The sequence below is a fragment of the Lutzomyia longipalpis genome, chromosome 2 (assembly GCF_024334085.1).
Source record: "Lutzomyia longipalpis isolate SR_M1_2022 chromosome 2, ASM2433408v1".
Classification (NCBI taxonomy): domain Eukaryota; kingdom Metazoa; phylum Arthropoda; class Insecta; order Diptera; family Psychodidae; genus Lutzomyia; species Lutzomyia longipalpis.
Window position 1 is genome coordinate 14,524,339 of NC_074708.1, and position 24,305 is coordinate 14,548,643.

The 24,305-nt window shown below is 32.8% G+C and overlaps 2 protein-coding genes across 4 annotated transcripts in view; one reads left to right on the forward strand and one right to left on the reverse strand.

The window, feature by feature from the left end:
* Window positions 1-24,305, forward strand: part of LOC129790857 (uncharacterized) — a 679,906-nt gene that overhangs the window by 469,750 nt on the left and 185,851 nt on the right. The gene's annotated exons all lie outside the window — the stretch shown is intronic.
* Window positions 1-24,305, reverse strand: part of LOC129790854 (TOX high mobility group box family member 3-like) — a 108,866-nt gene that overhangs the window by 28,730 nt on the left and 55,831 nt on the right. For all 3 annotated transcript variants that reach the window (XR_008750634.1, XM_055828657.1, XM_055828656.1), the window contains one exon: window positions 9,760-9,849. Coding sequence is in view for 2 of the 3 variants with exons in the window: in XM_055828656.1 (XP_055684631.1) it covers window positions 9,760-9,849 (90 nt within the window). In the remaining variant the exon portion in view is untranslated. The remainder of the gene's footprint in view (window positions 1-9,759; window positions 9,850-24,305) is intronic.

The following is a 24,305-nucleotide window of genomic DNA, read 5'->3' on the forward strand; positions in this document are numbered from 1 at the left end:
ATGTCTAACAGATGGCGCTAGTAGTTAATAAACTTATAGCTCCATCTCTTAAGAATAATTAACAAAATTAAATTACTACCCCTACTATCGTTTTATATGTATTCCTATGCTAAAACGATGTTTGAGGATTGTTCTGATAATTTCTCTTGGACATATACAACAAAACATGACCAATTTACATAAATTTTCCACACAAATACAACACTCTTCTTTATGGCAATTCGATAATTTTGAAGTGTGTGAGCCAATGTTTTTAGGTCCTTTTCAACCACAAAACCATTCGTGCAATTGTGCACGTTTTTCCCTCCTTATTGCTATCCCCAACATAACATAATATACACACGCTTTATACCACCCAAATGCTGAATGACCAAAGAGACGCGCACATATAACAACTTGTTACACTAATTAATCTGTAAACAAAATAAATTGAGGGTTCTACCCCAATGACGCCCACCTCTTGGTCAAACGGCCCGGGCACACTGTCCAGTGGGACACGGTGTGGTCGGCACTTCTTGTACCATATACTTGCTAACATTTCCTCCGTTCTCTAATGATCATGATGGTTGCCGCAAACACCCATAAATGACCCATTCCCCCCGGGGGAGGAAGACAACGAAGAACTTCCAGGAGCTCTTGCTATTCCTGGGAAAGCACACCATTTAAAGTGGAAAGTGAAAGAGATTGTGTTTGCATTTGGCAGCATCGCGCGCAGTAAAAAAGGTTCGGGAGGAAGACTGTTGCGGGAAAAGTGAGGAGTGAATCCAAACACATACACCCCAGTATACTGGATGAGAGAGGAAACCCAGAAAAAGCAAACCGCATACATTTTATCATGTTCACACATAATTACATCCTCATTATTCTCATTGTGACACACAGAGAATACCACAGGAAAAGAATAAAAAAAAAACGAAGGTATATATAGCATCTCTCGTGCAATAATTGAGAATTACGATTAAAGTTTTCAGTTCTTGTTTGCTCCTTTTTTTTTTATTATTATTATATAAATTCCCTTGAATACTTCTTTTCACATTTTTTTTCTTCCTCCGTCATCATATCGTTAGCATTTATGTCAGGCACAATTGAACAATTTCTCATTTATCCATCAACAATAAATTATCTCAATAATTTCCTCCAATTGTCCTCTTTCCAAATAACAAACATTGAGCCGCAAGATTATGAATAATTCACAAGGTGGGCGATTCTCTTCTACATATATCTCGTTTTTTTTCTTCCTCTCTGTAAACAATGACTTTCATCTTAGGAATTTTGCAGGTTAAACCCTCATTAAAATTATGCAAAGGAAAATCATTTCAATTGACTTCTCAATTAACTTTGTATAAAGCATTTTGCAACAATTGGCTTAGAAAGAGCTGCTGAATTGAGAATTCTAACGACCATATATAATATATGTTTAGAGCTTTATACCTGTTTGGGAATTCGCGGCAGATATTGTGCAGTAGAATTGAAATTCGGGACGACTTTATGCACTTAATTGGTAATTTAGAGGAAAGGATGTCATGCACAATACAAGGGCGAAGTACCTAATTGAAGGAAACGCAGAAAACAATTTTAACCCACCCAGTCTTGTAGGGAATCAAAAAAGGATAAATAATCGCCAAAATTATTCACCATTTTCCACTGGGGTCACAACGAAAAAAGGCAATAAAGTTTTGTAAAAATTCAAAAAATTGGCCGCCATTCGCCATTTTGTCTCTTTCAATGCATGAAGCATATGTTTCAATGCTTCGTCAATATGAGCTTGTCGATGACAGTTTGACATTTCATTTATTTTTTTGGGAGAAAATAAAAAAAAATTGCGTATTTTTTAATTTAATTATCGTGGTAAATGTGTTTTACGTGTTGATCGAGTGATTCTTATATCTGAATACCTGAAGGATGAATTCCCGCACAGCTTGTGACCATCTCAGCGAGCACATCATTGGTCGTGGAAAAGGTCTTGGGAAAGGTGGTGCCCAGAAACATCGTAAGGTTTTGCGTGACATCATCCAGGGAATCACAAAACCAGCAATCAATCGTCTTGTCCGTCGTGGTGGTGTGAAACGCAAAGGATTCCAGCGCAGAGGATCTCTCAATTTGTGAAAAAGCCATCTTCAAGACGATCCACGACCAATGTTTTTGGATTGCTTTGTTTTGTAACGAGAGATGTGCTCGCTGAGACGGTCACAAGCTGTGCGGGAATTCATCCTTCAGGTATTCAAATATAAAAATCACTCTTGAACAACACGTAAAACACATTTACCACGATAATTAAATTAAAAAATACGCAATTTTTTTATTTTCTCCAAAAAAAAAAAAAAATGAAATGTCAAACTCTCATCGACAAGCTCATGACGAAGCATTGAAACATATGCTTCATGCATTGAAATGAACAAAATGGCGAATGGCGGCAAATTTTTTTGAATTTTCACAAAACCTTTATTGCTTTTTTTCGTTGTGACCCCAGTGGAAAATGGTAAATATTTTTGGCGATTATTTATCCTTTTTTGATTCCCTACAAGACTGGGTGGGTTAAAATTGTTTTCTGCGTTTCCTTCAATTAGGTACTTCGCCCTTGTATTGTGCATGACATCCTTTATTCAGTGAATTGAAGGAATTCAATTTCATTCTGTGTACTGCCTCTATAAATTGAGACTTCATGCTGAATTTATAACTTTTAGAAAAGATTCACTTAAACTTGGATTTTTCGGATATTTAGAAAGAAGAAAAAAACATTAAAAACTGTGAATATATAATTGAGATGAATTTATGAAAAAAAATGATTTGTTAATTCTCTTATTGATTCAAGTGAAATATTTCAGCTGAATAAACTAACAATTTGCAATATGTGAAAAATAAACATCTATGATTATTTTAGAGATGAATTCAAAAAGTTAAAATTTGTTCCGTATTTTCCTACATAAATTCGTATTTTTCAGCATTGAATTAGAAAAGAATATTTTTTATGGTGAATTAAAATCTCGAATACTAATTCAGAAGCAATGAACAGTCTAATCCCCATATAGAATGGTCTAATTAATTTGAATAATCTTAAAATATGATGAATTTATTTAAATTTTTATATTATATAAAGCTCATCTTACGGATTATCTCTGCCTCAATTTTATTCTCTTTTTTTTTTCTTCTTCTCCTTTGATATATTCTTTCACTTCCTTCTCCACATAAGCATTACCAACAATATGTATGTATATTATTTTTATTGTATTTATGCTCCCAAACCGTATTGTTTTCCAGTGTCCCAAATGGTTGGGGTATTTATCAAAAGACAAGAGACATATTCTCATTCTCCATTCCAATAATAATTTACCCTATGTGACATCGATAGTCAATAAATAATTCGTTTTGAATATAACATTGTTGTCGAATTTTCAAATTTATTGCTTATAAGCATTTTGATGACATGTATTAGTTTCAATGAATACACATACCTCTACTATATAAATAAAAGATCATCTCTTGTTAAAAGCCAATGCACCACAGAATTTTCAGACAATACCGAGAGAAACAGAGAGAGGGGGAGAGAAGCAAAGCAGGGAATAAAGAGATGGAAATGAATTGGGATTATTTTCGCGTGTTAAATTACAAAACTGAGAGAAATTCAATCCAGACTCTTTTTTTTTTAACGAAATGAAGAAAAAAAATCAATTAATTGATGATCATTTTCCTTTCCCACCCACATCTTAATCGTATTTCATTGCTCATTGACCTAAATTTTGAATGAAATAATTGATTTTCAGCGTTCTCCTCTAACCATCTTTCTCTCTTCAAGTTCAATTCATAGGTAGGGTACCTGATTGCTTGTGAAGACATCTTCCCATTCCACCCAAGATATATAAGTAAAATATACATACCCTTCGATTTATATTCAAAATCTCTCTGGTTTATCATTTTCTCCCTTCTTTTTTTTGTGTGTTAAAGGACAAAATTCAAATCGATTCATCAAATAAATTAGTATTTGAATTTTATTGTATGCCTGCCCTTTCCGCCCCTCTTTTCAAACATCCACCATAGAAAGAATTATTTATTATCCTTTATGCTTTTGCTGCGATAAATGGATATAAAAAAAAAACAAACTCATGCACCATTACCATTATGAAAAGAAGTGGAAAAAAAACTTAAAGAATAAAAATCATAAGAAAAATCCGAAGGGAGAATTGTTGGAAGAGACTCAAAAGCGAACAATGCATAAGTTTTGAAGAGAAGTTGAAAAAAAAAGCGGCCAAGGGACTCAAAAATTGTATCAAAATTGCTAATTTATTGTCTATTCTTTTCTATTTTCCATTTTAAATTTATTTTGCAACAAAACGATTTGTTTTTAACATTCTAATCCCATCCCAATTTTTTTTCGACCACCCCATACTGATTTGTTTGGTCAACATTGCTTCCTTCCTTTAGGATTTTTTTCCTTTTTAAATATTCACTCTTCACAATGGTTGGGGCGACCCTTTTTTTTTCTTCTTCTTGTTTATTTATTTCGCATTATTGCCATGCTTTATGTATCATCCATTTTATATAAATAAAAATACACATACATTCACTTTTGTTTTGTGGAAAATGCAATAAAAAAAAGATATAGAGCTTTAAAGCATATCATATTATATATAGTTAGTTGATGTAGTCATCGATATGGAAATGGATCTTGTTATGTCGCAGAATAAATTACGCGAACAGCTATACAATGTATTTTAATTTATTTAATTCCATTGTTTTTCTTCCCCATTTGCCTTCACTTTGCCTTTCTTTTTTTTACCCAGGGCTCTCTTTCTCTCTTTTCCTCCCTCTGTGAATTCGCATTTTTTTCAACTTGTGTATTCTATGCTTATTTGAAAATTCCACACAGTGCTAATTTATTTATCAATTTGGGTAAGAGCCGAAAGAAGTATAAAGGAAGAATGGGAGATTGTCGATAAAATGAATTTAATTGGGAGCAATAAAATCTTATCTTGGGACTAAAATAGACGACGAAAAAATTAATAAATCTCCCATTGGACTATTTTAGAGATAATCAATGTTGTTCCTTCTTTGTCGTTACAAAAAACACCACCATACTCAAGAACATGAATGAAGGAAATAAAAAAAGCAATGTCACACTAATAGAAATGGTATGACGTATTTCTTTAATTTTTTTTCAATGAATTAAAAATTTATTTATCAATGAAGCAAAAAAATGCAAAAGACGCAAAATTACTTACATTCTATAAGTAAAATGTGTTTGGAACAAATTCTATGTATTTCTTTTTCTCTCAGTGCATCCCATTGCATGTATGTAATTAGTTGGTATACCACAATCGTGGCATACCAAGTATTGTAATCGTCGGAAAAACCGACCACCTCAGATCGGGCTCAAACTTGGTATGAGCACGTTTTAGACATCCCACATTACGAAAATGGTGGTGGAAAATTTTTGATCCGGCCGGCCTGCCGTCCGGGACTCTAAACTTTGCCTTATAGCTTGAGAACGGTAACAGATAGAGACTTCCGGTTTGAAGTTTTCTATAGAAATGTGGGTGTAAAATTTCATTTTTTCGCATTTTCGAAATCCAAGATGGCCGCCGTCCGCCATTTTGAAACACCATCAACCAGTTCCCTTATAGCTAGAGGTCTGAAATTTTAGTATGTTGTAGAGCTCAGTGAGACGTTTTCATCAACAATTCATACTTCAAAATCGGTCAAGCGGTTTAGCAAATATGGCGGCCTAAAGCAAAAAGTGTTTTTTCGATATATCTCGAGAACGGCTTGACCGATTTTGACCATCTTAGTATCAAATGAAAGGTATTGAGAAGCCCTACAACTGTTTAGAACATTTCAAGTTTTAAAAACATCCGCAAGAGGCGCTAAAAACAAAAACAAAAATTGCCTAACTTTAAGGGGCAATATCTCCGAATCCCCATTAGGCAAATCTTTTAAATTTTGATATGTTGTAGCCTGACTTAATATCTTTCATCAGTCCAAAAATGAAGAAAATCTATGTCGCCGTTTAGAAGATATAGCCATTTGAAAAATTCTTAAATTTGAAAAGTTCTAAGAGCCATATCTCTTGAACGGATTGTCCGATTTTGCTCAATTTAGTATCAAATTAAAGGTTTTGTAAAACTCTACAACTTTCTAGAACATCAGAAACCTCTAGGACCATTCCTTCAGGACGAAAAGTGCAAAAAACTGTTTTTGTTGAACAAAAATCCGCCATTTTGTGTTCTGGAGGTGACCTTGAAATGTTTCGAAATATATGTCAGATTATAGCTTATTTCAATACCTTTCCAGAACTAGTCAAGAAATTTTTGTAGGTCTAATAGAACTTAAGATATAAGCATTTTAATGTGTCAAATTGCTAAATTTTACAAAAAATTGACTTTTCCTACTCTAATAGTACTCACAAATTAAATTACAACGCATAGACTGACCCATCCGCGTTGTGGTATACCAACTCTTATAACTGGACGCGTTATGATTGACTTTCTTATCGCAGCCCCACTTTAATTCCATAATACTCATTAATTAGACTCTTCTGCACACCAGACACAATTTGGGATTCACATTTTTCTGCGCATAAACCGAAAGAAAATATAGCAAAACTGCGCCTCCACATTCTCCCCCAAATGAATCGCCCCAAACCACTTGCCGATCGTTTCCCACAGTGAGAGAGAAAATTTGTTTGATGGTAAGCAAGCAGAAAAAATCTGCTGATACGATATGTCGTCACATAAACATTACAATTGCCATTTTGGCATTAATAAATGTTAATAGCAAGTTAAACAGGCACATAAAAATGATTATTACACAAACAGTAAGTTCAGTCGTAAATAAAAGTAAAGTGAAAGTTGTTGTTCTGTTAATCATAAATAAATATTTAATTACATGTCTTCTAATTTATCTTCAGCACTTGGGGTTAATATATTTTTTTTTGTTAAAGCACATGTTCAGATCAACTCTCTCAGCACCATTTAAATGGACATCTGGATAAATTTTGACTCCCAATCTGTTCATCATGTGGAGGGGAATTTCCTCGATTTTTTTTCACATCTCTTCAGTTTTACTCTTTTGCATTAAATAAGGAACAAGTTATTTATTATATTTTATATACACAACCATCACTCTTCAACCCAAAGCAACTTGCCAATTTTGTACGAGGAAAAAAATATGAATATTTTCCTCATAAATCAATTTGAAGTATTTTTCAGCTACAAAAAATACGCGCGACTTTTCCCATAAACTTGCTTATATAGCATGCTGTAGAAAAACATATAAGTTGATCCACAGAAGGGATATAAACATGAGTAATTTTTTTTAAATTTGTTATATAGATAAATTCCCAAGAATGATTGCAATTTTAATTGAGAAATATCTCAAATAGATGAAAACATTGGCAGGGGGCAGACCAAAGAGCAAATTCTTCCCATTGATTCTTTGATTCTCCCATCAAATAAATCAACCATCCCTCTCAATTCCCTCTCTCAAAAGGTTTCAAATTATCACTCTGGCGAATCTTCGACCCTCTTATTTTGATTTTCTCATGTCCTCCTTTTCAATAAAAACCATTCACATAAAAGGAGAAAAACTGAAGATGACAGAGGAGGAACAATGGAAAGGGCGAAAAGTTAGTGTGGATGAAAAAATAACCCCTCACCCTGTAATAAATTTCATCAAATCACTTTTTTTTTGCAAGAAAAATTGTCTTCTCTTTCCATTTTGCGTTTATTCTTCCACCAGCTTCACATGTTGAGATATTGAATGTAATTTTAATGATTAAGGAGGTAAAAAAACTAAATTGGTGTGAGAGTCAATTTCAGAGAATAATTTAAGAGATCCTTTATAAGTTATTAATACTTTTTTAGCTTAAATTTTTGTCTGATTTACAGGCGATTTATATTAATAGAAAACTAGCTAGCAAGAACAAATTTTATTTGAAGTTGCAATAAAAGTTCTAAATAGAGAACAAACAAATAAATCAAAGGTAGGTGATAAAAATACATAGATCATTAAATGGCCACAATATTTATGTAGGTATGAAAATAAGTAAATAATCAGGTAAATTAAGTTCACATGATAAATATTTTATCATAAAAATAGAATTTGCATTTAAATATAATGCATATATTCATATCAAGTATGGTATGTGACAGAAGTATATAGTTAAAAGTAAAAATGTTAGAATTTAAATAACAAACTACAATCCGTGTACATAAAGTATTGTACAACTGAAGTAAATGATAAAAGAATAAAATAATATTGGGTGGGAGTTTAAAATAACATGAAGAAGCCAAAATAAAGTTTTATTCCAGTCGTGATGCTCCAAATTCGGTTATAATTACCTAGAATTTACCATCGATCCCACATATTTTAATTTAATTGAATTTTAATGTGCAAAAAATCTCCGTGAATTTGACTTAAAAGTTTAATTTCAACATTGTATCGATATATTTGTATCCAATGTTGGGATATATAATGAGGATGTACACATGAGGGAATGAAAAAGAAGATGACGACAAAAGAAAAAACTTGCATAATAAATTTCAATTTGCTTTTAAGAACTTGCATTCTAAATCCTTAATGCTGAATAATTCATTAAACCTTTCTATGTATTCTCATTTTATTTTAATACCGAAACGAATTCTCCCGGCAATTTCCTCACCGTACCAAAGTAAGAAATCTCTTTTCACCCAACTATCTTCTCATTATTTTTTATATGAAATCCACTGCCAAGACTTCCTATTCATCCACTTTTACTGTTACTTCACTATACATTAGTCTCCCCCTTTCAGCCCCCCCCCCCGGCATTCACATAGTATTCATTTTGCCTTTTCTCAATAAACGTGATAACATATTTTATTGCCTCACTATGACAATTATTTGAACTATTTTGCAGAAAAGCAACGATGAATCGATAGGAGTTTGTTACTTTTCTAAGAAATTCACACATCGTACTTGAAATTCTCTTTTTCAACAGCCTTCAATCCTCTTTTAGAAAGAAAAAAAATTATTAAACATTTGTGCCATGTCATGATGGAAAAATGACTCTCTGAATTTCACATCGTTTTTCTTATACATATAACCCATCCTGTGCCCATATAAAGTGAGAGATTTGAAATATTCTTCATCATCAATTTCCTTACACAAAAATTTTTATCAATCTCAGGTGTCAATAATACATCTCTCCGCATGTTAAATTGAGAGATTTTTTATACACAACCCTGAAGAAATGCACTCTTTTGGAGGGTCAGCTGTATGTATATATTAATGCCATTTATCTTATGAAAATTATACAATAAAATATATGAAAAGTTTGAAGATTTATTACCATTATATTGAAGTTGAAATTTCGTTCTATTTATCATTCGTATAATGCCAATAAAATTTTTGAAAAAATCGATCAAAATTAACAGATCCATAAGATAGCAGCACGTGTTAACCTATTTTACAAATAGATGTCGCAGGTTAAAGAATTCTTTTTAAATGTAAATCTGCTCAAGAGTGATCGTCTTTTGCTTAAATATCATAGCTTTTCGGACTACTTTTTAATTAAAAACGACTATAATTATTTTTTGCAAGGAAATTGATTTTCCTCCATAGCTGTGCAATTTCTTGATTAGCAACTTCTTTGTAAAATGTGCAATTTTTTTAAGGAGAAGTTTATTATTTTGAAATAATACATGGGGTAGCGTATTAAATCGCCGTATAAGTGCCTACATTAACCAATCGTCTTAACTTATTTCAATATCTATATATTTTAAACCTCACCTGGTCATTCATGTCGAAATGTTGCGTACTGTGCTGATGATGACCGTTGTATTGTGGCACGGATAGAGCAACGTCGATCTCGTCGTTTCTCTGCAAAAGAAGACATTTGTGAATTTAATTATGGGCTCTATTGAAGAAATTCGTAAATGCAACAAAAAAAAACACAAGTATAGAGAAAAACCCCAAATTATTCGATTAAGAGAAAAATTATAGTGTTTCGTTTTTTTCTTTTCTCTCCAGCAAGCATACAAAGTTTCATTTTAATGGCATGGCTCAGTTTCCATTTGGAATTCTTGCTGAAAAGATGAGAGAGAGGAAAAAAGTTTTTTGGCAAATTGAATCAACGATTTCAATGAGAGAACAAATTTGGGCATTAGATTTTTTTCTAAAGTGGACAAGAAAAAATAGAGTGTGGCACAAGAGGATTTCTCTATGTGAGAAATTTCCATTTGAATTTTCCACGCTCGTCTTCCACCTCTTCACACACACACACCCCTCTTTGCAACCCCTTTTGAGCCTTTCCTCTTACCACGAAAAACAGACACACATAAGACACACACTTTGTGATTTCAGCACATTTGGCAATTTTCAATTTAAAACGATTTCCATGGATTCACATTTCCCACCGCACACACACCATTCTTCTCAATTTCACTCGCATTTCCCTGTATGTTGGAAAATCAAAGCTTCAAGTTTCCCTCAAATATACGGAGAGAACCTCTCGGTGTACAGACCAATTTCCACTGTGTTTTAATCAATAAATTCCAGCCCAAGGAACGATGAATGGATGCCAAAGTCACACATATGTACCTATACATTGTGGAAGTTATTAATGAAATTCACCTTTCTGACTAAATTGTTTAATAATAATTTATCTCTTCTCATTAATCCTCATGGTGCAAATAACTCATTTATCCCTAAAACAGTTTTCCTCATTTCGTTTCAATCTTCTTTTCTTTTCGGGCAAAACGCCATGAGACGAAAAACAGCAAAGAATGTTTATAGAGACAAAACAGAAACAAATGGGAGGAAAAATACAAGAAGTAAATGAAACGTTCAAAAACCAACTTGGTGGTCTTCAATTTAGTTTTCTTATGTATTACATTGCCCTCCACCTCTCTGTCTACCCTGACGATGTTAAATTGAATTAAAATTGATCTCTCTTCGAACGAATTAAGTGCAACCAGCAACACAAATCAATTTTATATACTTTCCGTGGGGTTATTTTAATTTAACAAAAGCTTCTTGATAGACATTGTTTTCGTCTTAAATTGAAATCCTTCGACAATTTCACGCTTCATTTCCTTTATACTCAATTAATTTAACTACAAAACAAAAATAATTCACCCAAAAAAGCATTTAAGATGGGAAAATAATTTCAATTTGTACTGCAGTATGAAGAATTTCCATTATACATTAGATCCCTAAATTCACAATCTAAATCAAATAAGTTTTGTTGCATAGAATAATTAAATTCTCTTATGTTCTTGAAGTGAAATTTATGTAAATTTTGGGGGGTTGTTTTGAGTGCTTTGCGCATTCAATATGCTTTCAAGGGGTAGAGTAGTAGGTATATATGCTTAAGAATTAATAGCAATTTTCAAATAGTTTTTCATCATTCCAGGCAAAATGGGTGTTTGGGTAATTGCTGGTGAAACAAAATTAATTTGAGGGAGGAATACTTGCGATATACAACACACTTCTCTTCAACATAATTAGGAGAACAGAGTCATAAAAATTTAATTTGAAGCTTTTTTCTCTCTCTTTCTCGTTATATGGGAATCAATTTCATTTGAAAGAGGTCTTTGAAATGCGATATGGATCTTTGGGGAGTTTTTTTTCTCCTTCTGGAACACGATTTTTATTTCCTCAACTACAAAAACAAATCATTTATGTGAATGATGTAGATATGAAACGAGTCAAGGTGCTTTAACGATGTACAAAGTCTATTGTTTGGATTTTACTTTAAAAGATTTATTTTATTGATTTGAGTGATAATTCTTATAGTTTTATTTCTATAAAATATGTAAATGTAAGTTTTATTATTACACAGATTTGTTTTTACGCTTTATTAGTTAATTTAAACAAATAATAAACAAATTAGCATAAATACATACATATGTAAATAATCGCAGTTATCTTATTTTGATTTAAAAAAAAACTATTCATGATTAATTCTATTACACAACACTAAAAAGATTTCACAGAAAGAAATAAAAAAAAAGACTTTAGTATAAACAAAAACAACATTACTGTATATTTTCAAAGCATCTTGTATGTGAGTATGTTGTTTAGACAAGTGTCAAAAAGAATCTTGTAAAATTTATACTATTCCGAAGGTCTTTAACATTAAAATGCGAGTATTCAAATGTCATTCTGTGAGACACTAGTTAAGTATTACTCCGGTATATTTCTTTTCCTCAGTCCATTTTCTTGCGCAATAACATTTAAACTTTATTATTATTTTAAGTGCCATGTAAACGAATTCTTATTTGTTGTATGTACAATCAACTTGAATGCTACATACACTCCTAATGCTTCTCTCACTCTAACAACGTTGTAAGAAAATCTTATATTATGTTTTGGTGTGTTGAGGAAGGAGGATGGAAAACATAAGAGATTTCACTAAGATGTGTTGCACTTAATTTAAGAAAAGAAAAAGAAGACAAAAAAAACAACGATAAACGAGAAGCAGCAAAAAAAAGACAAGATAAACCTCTTGACACTTATCTATAACTTACTATCTTATTGTGGAGTCTTATATGCTTTTTTTTATGTATTTTATCCAAACATGGTGGAAAAAAAAGACCAAGAAACTTAATGAGTTTATTGAACAGACAAGAGGGAGAAAAATTAACAGTGGAGCACAAAGTGGAGGATAAGGAAAAAAAGCACACACAAGAAAACTTCAAACTAATTAAAGGTAAACTCAAACTCAAATATGTTATTCATTCTAATCAAGCCAAACAACGCGAGAGAGAGGAGATGATGAAGAAAAAAAACACCTTAAATAAATATAGAAAAGATTGTAATCAATGTATTAAAGAATAAAAGGTGGAGAAGGAACTAACTCAAAATTAATAGTGAGACACACGAGACTCACAAAAAAAGGAGAGAGAAAAGAAAATTAAACACGAAATTACAATTAAATTATAATTAAAGCGCTACAAAGGGGTATGTGAGGGGAGAATCAAAAACCATAGACGAAAAAAAAAACAAAGTCCGAAACAAGGGAAAAACTCAAATTAGTATCGTATACAAATTGTTATGAATTACATAAGGTAGAGAGACAAAAATAATCAAAATGAAAAATCAAACTTTGAAGTGTATAATATTACAATTTTATATAACCCTTAATTTTTATTATACAACTGAAAATCTCAAAGTGTTTTAAAGTTTTTAGGCTATTTTTGGAATTCATTGAATGAATTGTTTTTCATCCTTAATTAGGAAAGATTTTTCAAAAAATCCAAATAGGGAATTTTTAAAATATTATTAAATCAAATTATATTTTAAAGGAAATGTAGTTCTCGTGCTTACTTCTTTTATATTTTCAAGTACACCTCCTAACAGGCATACACAGGCTGTGAATAAATCTTAATAACTTGTTGTGAATTTAATTTAGCATACAAACTGTAATGAATACCCACAAGAAGCTTAAAGTTTATTGCAGACTCCTAATTTTCACAATAGAATGAAAATCTATTTAATGTTGAAGAACTATTAAGATTTTGAGAGGTATATTCAGAAGTATTAATCTAAGAAAATTCTAAGGAAAACTTCTGAATCAGATACTTCTAAATCGGATAATATTATTCATATGTTCTCAAACAAATGCCATGATATCTTTAAATTCACACGTACGAACACCTCAGTGGATAGTTCAACTATCAAGTCCTTTTAGCTGTGTTTCTTTCAGACACAGCTTTTGTGTACCGAGCAAAATCGAAAGTCGTCAGATCGGGCTCAAACTTGGGATGAGCACGAATTAGGGTCCCCACATTCCAAAAAACGTATGCGCCAAAAAATTTTTTTTTCCGGCCGGCCGGCCGTCCGGCCGTCCGGCCGGCCGGCCGGAGTATAACCCTAAATTGCGAGAGAACGGTGATAGATAGAGACTTGCGGTAAACGGCAAAGTTTAAATATCGACTGGAAGACATCCGATTATGACGTCAAATTTTACCCCCCTCCCCTCCGTCCGCCATTTTGGATAACCTCAAAATTTTGTTTTCGCTATATCTCAGCCCCTGTAATAGCTAAAAATCTGAAATTTTTATATGTTGTAGGGGATATCAATACCTTTCCAACGATACCACATTTTCGAAAATCGGTCAAGCCGTTTAGTCAATATGGCCGCCACAATTTTTCATCGAAAATCGACCATAACTCGAAAACGGCTTGACCGATTTTGATCAACCCGGGCTCAAATGAAAGCTCTCAACAAACCCTACAACTCTCTAGAACATCCAAAGTTTCAAAAGTGACCGCTAGGGGGCCAAAAATCAAAAACAAAATTTTCGATGAGTTTTCGATGAATATCTCGAAAACGACGACATAAATTTTTTTCATTTTTTGATATGTTGTAGCTGATCATATTATCTAGCTTCATGCCAAAAATGAAGAAAATCTATGGATCCGTTCTCGAGATATAGCCTTCCAAAGTTGACATGTCATATCTCGGGTTCTACAAGTCCGATCTTGATCAACTCAAGCGCAAATGAAAGGTTTCGAGAAACCCTACAAATGTCTAGAACATTGCAACTTCGAGAAATGACCGCAAGAGGCGCTAAAGTCAAAAACAAAGTTTTCGAAAATTTCGAACTCGAATTTTTCGAAAATGGCGACATAAATTTTTTTCATTTTTCGGTATGTTATAGCTGACTTCAAGACCTTTCAAACAAAAAAAAATTTATGAAAATCTATGGATCCGTTCTCGAGATATGGCCTTCTAAAGATTTATTAGCGTATAACTTTTCTACTTTTCCCGACTTTGCGCGTATTTAAACTAATTTGCGTTCTATTTTGCTCTCACAAAATTGGTACACTGAAAGAAACACAGCTCTCGTAAGCTTGGTCAGCTTACCAGTACATTTCTTATTGGGTAAACAATCGAAAGGGATAACAAAAGGAAATTCCCTGGGATTTGTGCTTCGTCCAAAAATGGAGTCAAGAAATAAATGTTGTAGGATTAGCTGAAGGAATTTTGCTGTTGTGCGCGTACAAAATATGTGATCACACGAGCGAATATATTACATGTGTGGGTGGTCTATGGGAAAAACTCTCTCTCTCTTTCCAGAATGTAGAAGGAAGAAATTACTTGCGCTAGTGTATCCTTAATACATTAAATCCTTCCCCCTCTGTCTCTAAGTAATGGAGAAAATCAACTTGGTCGACTGTACACATTTTCTTTGCAGCGCACAATCATATTAATGTTGGGGATCTCAGATAAGGAACGATAATATAGTATTTAATTAAATTTTAAACGAGATTCTCAAGAGAAGTGAATGAGCGAGAGACAGCATTTGACATATTAGGAGGATGTGTTGTGTGAGGGGAGTCAACTACAGGCAAACCATGTTGTCTGTGAGAATATTGCAAAACCCAAATATATTTTGTATTGCTTCTCTGTGGTGTTTTTGCAAAGCCCCCAGCAAAGCCTCAGCCGGAGGGGTTGAGGCAGGAAGAATTACTTGACAGCCACTTGAGCTTCCTCCGGATGCTGAATATTTTTCAATTAATTCTCCATTCATTGGCAATCAATTTAATTAATCAGCTAATTTCGGCGAAGAATTTCTCAATAAGGTATTTTTTTTATTGAGAAGATTATTCTTTATATTGTTTTTAAAACAAATCTTCCTACAGAACGCCATCTACTGAGAAAACCATTTTCCTCTTCAAGACAATATCGAGATCAATTAAAATTGACTTTCTTTATAGTTTTCCATGATATACATTCACATTATTTGCACTTATATTACTACAAAGCGGTAATAAATAAAATGCATAATGTATATTTTTTTGTGTTGAAATTTCCATGCAATTGTAATCAAATAAGGCAAACATTGTACTACAAACAGTTTTGTATGTCAGACGGAAATTCCGAGAATATCGATATATAAATTTAAGAAAAACTTTCACGCTATTAATTTGCAATTTATATTCCTATTTTTACATCTCTCTGATTCACTCTCAATTATTTTTCTCCATTTCCTCTTTGCTGTTTGTATTATACAAAATAAAATTAAAAAAAAAATAAATATATAAATTCACCGAGAGTGAAGTTTGTACTTGTACTCTCTCTCTCTCTCTCTCTCCCGCACTTCGATGTATATATTTTTTAGCACCTATTCTTCAAACTATGTACATACAATTCTTCTGTACAAGAAAATAGAGGTGAAAAAAACTTAGCTGTTTACCATATTCAGAAATGAAAAACTTGAACAAAAAACAGGTCAAGTAAACAATGGAGATAAACGCAATTCACCTGAGTCTTGGTATTATTATCTATTATTTAAAGCGTTACCACATATGCAAGAGAGGTATGTAATTGTTGGAATTGCAATTATATTTATTTGCAAATAAAAGGAGGAAAAATTACAATAAATAATAAATTACACTCCTCATTCGTTAGGAATTTTCATTGAATTTTTTCTTTCCCTCTCTTCCACAGTGCCTTCCTCCTGTTAGGCTATTTTCTTTGCACATAGTGCATTTTTTGTTGATGCCTTTTTTATCATTTATTGACCATATAGCCAGAGAGATTGCAATGCATACATATTGATTATATACATATTTTAAATTAATTCAAGAAACATGGGACATGAGTCAATAGAAAAGTCGTTTAGCTAGTCCATAGAGCCAAATATAGAAGAGAATTTAAAAGCACAGCAATTTAGCAAAATAAAGTCAATCATAACGCGTCCAGTTATTAGAGTTGGTGTCCCACACGTGTAGAAGTTTGTTTATGCGTTGTAATGCGATTTGTGAGCAGAATTAGTAGACAAATTTGATTTTTTTTGTAAAATTCGGCAATTTGATGGATAAAAATGGTCATATCTCTAGTTCTATAAGACCTACAGAAATTTCTTGATTAGTTTTGGAAAGGTATTAAAACATGCTAAAAATTGACATGAATTTCAATAATTTTCAAGGTCACCTCCAGAACACAAAATGGCGGATTTTTGTTTTACCGAAACAGTTTTTCGCATTTTTTGTTCTGAAGGAATGGTTCTACAGGATTCTAATGTTCTAGAAAGTTGTATAGTTTTGCAAAACCTTTAATTTGATAATAAGATGAGCAAAATCGATCAAGCAGTTCAGGAGATATAGCTCTTAGAACTTTTCAAATTCAAGAATTTTTCAAATGGCCATATCTTCTAAACGGCGACATAGATTTTCTTCATTTTCGGACTGGTGATAGATATTGAGTCAGGCTATAACATATCAAAATTTAAAGGAAAACGATAACAGATGTTCGGAGATATTGCCCCTTAAAGTTAGGCAATTTTTGTTTTTGATTTTAGCGCCTCTTGCGGTCATTTTTGGAACTTGGAATGTTCTAGACAGTTGTAGGGCTTCTTGATACCTTTCATTTGATACCAAGATGGTCAAAATCGGTCAAGCCGTTCTCGAGTTATATCGAAAAAACACTTTTTGCTTTAGACCGCCATATTTGCTAAACGGCTTGACCGATTTTCAAGTATGATTTGTTGATGAAAACGTCTCACTAAGCCCTACAACATACTAAAATTTCAGATCTCTAGCTATAAGGGAAGTGGTTGACGGTGTTTCAAAATGGCGGATGGCGGCCATCTTGGATTTTGAAAATGCGAAAAAATGAAAATTTACACCCACATTTCTATAGAAAACTTCAAACCCGAAGTCTCTATCTCTTACCGTTCTTGAGCTATAAGGCAAAGTTTGGCGCACCGGCCGGCAGGCCGGCCGGCCGGATCAAAAATTTTCCACCACCATTTTTGTAATGTGGGATGTCTAAAACGTGCTCATACCAAGTTTGAGCCCGATCTGAGGTGGTCGGTTTTTCCGACGATTACAATACTTGGTGTTGGCCACGAAGTGGAACACCAACTAATAAGTGGACGTTTTTTTTCTCTTCACAGCTACATCCTCCTTGTCTTACTCGTGAGGTCATCTTGCCATGTTTTTGCTATAAAAAGAAACCTAACGGACTGGAAGATGGTCAATTTATCTCTTCTGCCACTTAGCCATTCTTTTATCATAATTTTCATAATTTTTTACCAATAACCATCTATCTTGTGTGTCATTTTTTTTGCTTCTTCCCACACTTCCTTAAAATATCAACACTAAAGATACTTTACCACTTATTGAAGAATTTCTCTCTCACTTTTATACTTTAGTTGGTGGTTTAAAAGTTTCTGGCTTGATGAAATTACTCTTTAATAATTTTTTTTTGTAAAGTCACAAGTATTTTAATTTAAAAGAAAATTAAGAATAGTTTCTTATAACTATTTTCGCAAATTATTTGCAAAGAAAAATATTCATGTCTTGAATAGGTAATAATAAAAGAATTTCTTAAATAGTTTCTCTACTCTTTTAGGTTGAAAACTTTTAGGTCCACCACTAAATGTTATTTTGTACATAGCGGGAGGAGGTTGATGGAAGCAATTGAAATAACAAAGAAATTCGTTAGCGACACAAAAGTATTTTATTTATTCCAACAATTCAAACCAAGCAATAGCCAGAAGGAAAATATTTCTTCTTGTGCCCCACAAACTACTAAAATTCCATCAATGGGAGGAGAAGTTATTTTCAAATGTATAAAAGCAAAAGCGTGTCACCGAAAATGTGCTTTTTTTCTGTGGATAAACACTTGCCATGTCCCCCCACCTCCCCCTCCCAAATCTTTCTTCTACGTTATTAGTTTTGATGGCCGTGAGATTGATTTAAATTCGATTAGGAGATTCTTCCGCATACCATGCACAAGTGAAGAAGAAGAAAAAAAAAAGAATTAGAAAAACATCCATTTCTTGCACAAATAAAAATTTTATGGTGATTTTTTTTGGGTGTTGTTACAGCATTTTTTATCACCTCTTGTGTGCACCTTTCCACTCTCTTAAAATTCAAATCCTCCCGCTTGGGTTATTTACATTTCTCAGAGCAATTCAAACACACGTTTTAAAAAAAAGAAGTTATTCACACATTGATATTCACGGGCAACGAAGGTGTAGTATATACATACTTTGTGGGATCACAGATGGAATTTTATCGCAAAGAATGTGAAAGAAAATAAAATAAAAAAACGAGAAGACATCTCGTGACTTTCTCAAGAATTTCTTATCTCTTTTGGACACATTCTCTTATTATTAAGGAGTCAATTTAAGTGACTGAAGAGGAAATTATACTGAAGATGGAATGCAATTTCCTTTAATACCCCACAAAATACTGGTAATGACGATCTATTGTCTTTTGGTTGAGAAAAATTTGTCAGAGAGGGGTACATATGTATATTTCGAATTCGTCAAGAACTTCATCAGGCCCTGAAATTTTCTACATTTTTTTTTAATTCTCAAAGAAAATTCTAAGAGATTTCTTTTCCTAGTAGCTCAACTTATTCAGAGATTTATTTGAAAAAAAAAAAATGTAACATCAATTGAAAAATGCAAAATTGAAAATCATTCGCAAACTTAAATCCAATTTTCGCGACTTTCAATTCACAGAATAGATTGACTTCGGATATCTGTAGTGAAATACAATTTTCATCGTGATGTTGCACAACTATAGAACATTCTCAACATCTGTTGGGGGTGTTGCTTGCAAAAAAAAGCGACAGAAAGCTCATTTATTGCGCGAACAGGGCAAAAAAGTGGAGAAGAAAAAAAAAAAGAAAATTGAGTGCACTCAAATGAATGATGATATTTACAATTAAACTATTTTCTCATTGCACTGTGTGAGGAGAAAGAAAAGTGTTCTTATGCTTTTGCTTTCAGAGAGCAGCGCGAGATTCATTTTTCCGTCGAGTGCATTACACACAGTGTATGTGAGGGTGTGAGAGAAATGTAATTAAAAATTCCACACTTAATGCCTGTGAAATTAGCAAATTAGAGGAGTCATAAAAGAGCATTGGATGAACCCCAAACATTGCAAAAGCATCATCAAAGTTGTCGACAAGAGACTTGATAAATTAACTCATATACGGCCATTTGCGAGGTAACATTAAATTTTTGCAAAAGCATAAAGTCATGTGAAGCACAATAAAAATCGATATGGAGGTGGCAGAAGGTGCGAAGGAAGTGGAAGATGGTTTGGTATGTTGTGAAAAAAAAGCAGCAGGTGCCACACTTCTGGTTTAAATTCACCAAAATAATTTCCATCGGTGACACAAAAACGTTTTATATCCAGTGTCTTCTCTCACAGCAAGAAATGGTAGCCTCCTTTTCATATAAGCTTCTTTTTGCTTAGAGAGAAAGACTTGTCACAGCTTTTAACCTCCTTCGAACACATTGTCCCTCCTTGTGTCGTCTGTTCCCTCTATTATGTATAAATTTTTTTTCCGCCATACCTCCTTCACATATTCAACCTCCTGTCCAAAATTGCACGTCTTGCATTACTCTTGTGCAATTTTTATACATTATTCTTTGGTACATTATTCAAATTAACATTTGGCCTGGGCGAGAATAGCGCATATACACAAAAAAAAAGAAGAAGGCATGAGCAATTTTAATTCGCCATGGATAAAAAGTCCCAGCACACACGTTTGGTCGTGTGCAATTTGTCTTAAATTTCAGTTTTATATTTCAGCAGTATGCCCCTCTTTTTGCCCCCATCATACATTTACCATTTGATCCCCTCACATGTCCTTCCTCATCAACACCCAAGCTCTCTTGTCGCTTCAACACGAAACCCCTGCACTTGGATATTTTTCTGGTTCATTTGCTCACATTGAACTCCACTGAGTTGGCCAATTTTTTATTACATCCCTCTGTGGCTTTTTTTCCACCTCGTCCTCCTCTTCTGAATCTCCATTTGAAAATGCTTTTGAATGTGTGAGGAGATACTTTTGACCAAGTTGCAAAGCACAATCAAGCATGGATGCATTTTAAATAGAAAAGGGGGTAGAAAAAGTTTTTTTCGGAGGAAGAGAAGGAAATTGAGTTGGAAAATGCTGCTGAGCTTGTTGGTAGTTTTGATTTGTTTTTGTAAGTTTTGTTTGTTGATTCTATTTGGATTTTATTTGTATATTTTTGTGAAAAGTAAACGAAGATTTTATTTGCAAATAAGAATTTTTAAGAGATATTGATATTTATTTTCAAGCTGAAAATTCTCGAAAGATTCGTCAGCTTTTATTTCAATAGAGGAAATTTTTAGAAAAGAATATTAATAGTTAGAATTAGAATTATGGGGTGGTTTCATTTTTGGGAATGCTCTACAAAGTAATGTTAAACGTAAAGAGATCTACATACTTTTCTATGAGAGATAAAAGCTTGAGGACAATTAAAAAAATCAAAACGTCGCTGGAGTGAAAAGAATCGCGCAAGAATTGAATAATTTTTAGTGGAGAAAATTCATCGTGATAGGAGGCACACGAATTGGTGGAAAACTTGATGTTTCAATGCCAATAGCAGCATCAGTGATTTTTTTCCCTCTAAAAGTATTCAACTAAAAAGCCGGTCAAGTAAGATATTTCTTCAATTATTTCTGGATTTTTTCATACACCATCCCCTTCACCATCGCAAGAAGGTGAAGAGGAAATTGGTGAGATTGAATGCAGAGGGTGAATCATGAAAAGAGATCATGTACGAAAACCTCCTTAATTCTCTTCAATTTTCTACAACATCGAACAAAAGGGTGAGCAATGGAGGGAAATCAAGGGCGAAATTGTGAGCTTTCGCAACTCAAACAACCCAAAAAAACATTGAGAGAACTTTTGACAATGGTAGAGAAAATTGCGAAGATGTGCGGGGGGTGTGGGAGTATTAAGTCAAAGCTAATTTTCACTGTGAATCACAATGAATGTCCCAATTAAATTTTATCTTTCATTCTTCTTCATTTCACTCCCCCACCCTCTCCTCTGCCGCGTTGGCACATGAAAACTTGAGCTCTACATTTCATTTTCTATGTGTCATAAGAAAAGCAAAATGGGAACATTGAGGAAAAAAGTATTATGTATTTACCTCCCAATGATGTGTCTGATAAGACTTTCCTCTTGTTTAAGCCTTGTTACAGTAAATTGTGATAAATCCCAAATAAGATTCCATTGAAAAATTAATTCATTTACACAGACATAATTTTAATACAACTTTGAAAATTCTCATTGAAAATTTTCCTCTTGCACGCGCAATGAATGCAATTTATTTTGCTTCCCATAATGAAAGTTAAATAAGTTTTGCTTATTTCGTAAGCAGACAATTTGCTTGAAAGTTTTTAAACTTTTCGTCCTCTTCTCTCTTTGCTTTTTCAAACTCAAAATGTCTATGTATAAAGGAACAAGTAAAGTAAATTCGTTACATGAGAGTGAGAGAAAACTAGGAAACTATTTAATTTATATAAAATGGGATTTTGTGAAAAATATCTTATTTTATTTCCTTTTCTATACACATTTTGTGAAAAAGAATTAATAATCCATTGCAATACATTTTGATCTATTCATCTTTCTTTTCAAATGGAATGAAAGGATTTGAATTCAATGTGAAAAGCTACTTGAATAATCAGAAAAAAAAGATTTTTTAAAAAAATATTAGAATCGAAAAGAAAAAAAAGAAAAAGGTAGTACCTATATAAACTTTTTCATCCTGAAACTTTAATCCATGTTAAAATGGTAGGTATAAAAATATACTGAAGAGGATGAGAAAATTGTGTAAACAAGGTAAAATATTGCGCAAGATATCTCTTCTCATTTAGCATAAAGCGACCAGTAGAAGAGTTTAGTGCGGAAAAATGAGAATTTTCCGACATTTTTATTCACTTTGAAAAATTAAACCATCACCCTCGTTGCACTTTTATTATTTCACATAAAAGATGAAAGGTGAGTATAATTGAATAAATTGAGCATAAAAAGATATCTTTAAAATATAAATATTATACTGAAACATAATGAAAAGCTTCAACATTATAATTGTGATACAAAAAAACTCATTAAACTCATCATTAAACAGGGTTTTTAAATAAAAGCTTTTAGAATATAATTTTATTTACAACAAAAAAATATCCAAACGTATGTTCTTTAGCATTATTTTTTGAATAGCAGCTTTGACAAAGCGTGGACAATTTTTTTCTTTTATTCAATCACACCATTTCCTTATTCTGTTATGATTTTTCCTATGACACCATTTTCACTTCATACACATACATACACACATCGCATACATTATATACACCAACATTATGTACAATTTTTCTTCTGCACACTTTTCACTCACAATGAATTGAGGACGAGGAGCTAAATGAAATGATGGTGGGTGGAAAATAGAGAAGAAAAACAAAATAGGAAAATCAATATTCGCGATTACCATAATAAATGATCCACCACCCACACAAAAAAACATCCCATTTCCTCACACTTTTCCCAAAAGAAAACAAAAAAAAATCCCCACATTGAAGATTGCATTTCCTCCTTTCCATTCATCCCTGGAAAATTCTTTTCCACATTGAAAATGATGAATGAAAAAAAAATGTAGTGTGAATCTCACTTTATCAACACAGTGACACACATTATTCTTATCAATTAACATGGAGAGTGTCTGCAAGTGAAATTACTGAGAAAATTTAATTTATTTCTCATTCATCTCTCACACTTTCAATTTCCCTGCTTCATTCATTTCCATTTTACCACCCTCCAAAGAAAAAAAAATCTAATAATAATAAAAATCAATTTGAAACCAAAAACGCCTATATATGGAGAAAAATAGAGAAAATGAGTGAAGAAAAGGAAAAACAGAAAAACACTCCACAAATAAAATCTAATGCTAAACTCGTGCTGAAGAAGTAAGGGAAAAAAAAGGAAAGGAAAGTTGTGGAAAATGGTAGGAGGGAAAAAACTTTACAAGAATGCCTCCCAAACGGGAAGAAATTTAATTTGAAAAATTTTCAACATATTTTACAAAGTTTGCTAAAGAAATAATAAAGTTTTAAATTGCATATAACAGAGTTTATGTTCATTTCCAATTTTCTGATTTTATTCTTTCTCTCTCTCTCTCTTCCTTACTTGTGGTATTTAATATAAAAGAACACGAAGATGGTAAAACAAGAAATTCGAGCAAAGTATAATGGCAAAAGATGAAGGGAAGAATTGACGGTGGTTTGTTGCTCCATGGAGATGAAGAAGATGAATATCAAAGAGGACGGTACGAGGAAAAAGGAAGGAAGTAACAAAAATGAGAGAATTCCATCATCTCACTGCAAAAGAATCACGAAAAGAACGATGAACACGAAGAATTGGGAGAATTGACATGAAACAAGGGAGATGAGCGAAACAAGTACAAAATTACATCGATTTCTTTCATACCAACCCCCCAGTGCCCAAACCATCGAAAAAATAAACCCACTTTATCATTGTTCTCCAAAAGGAG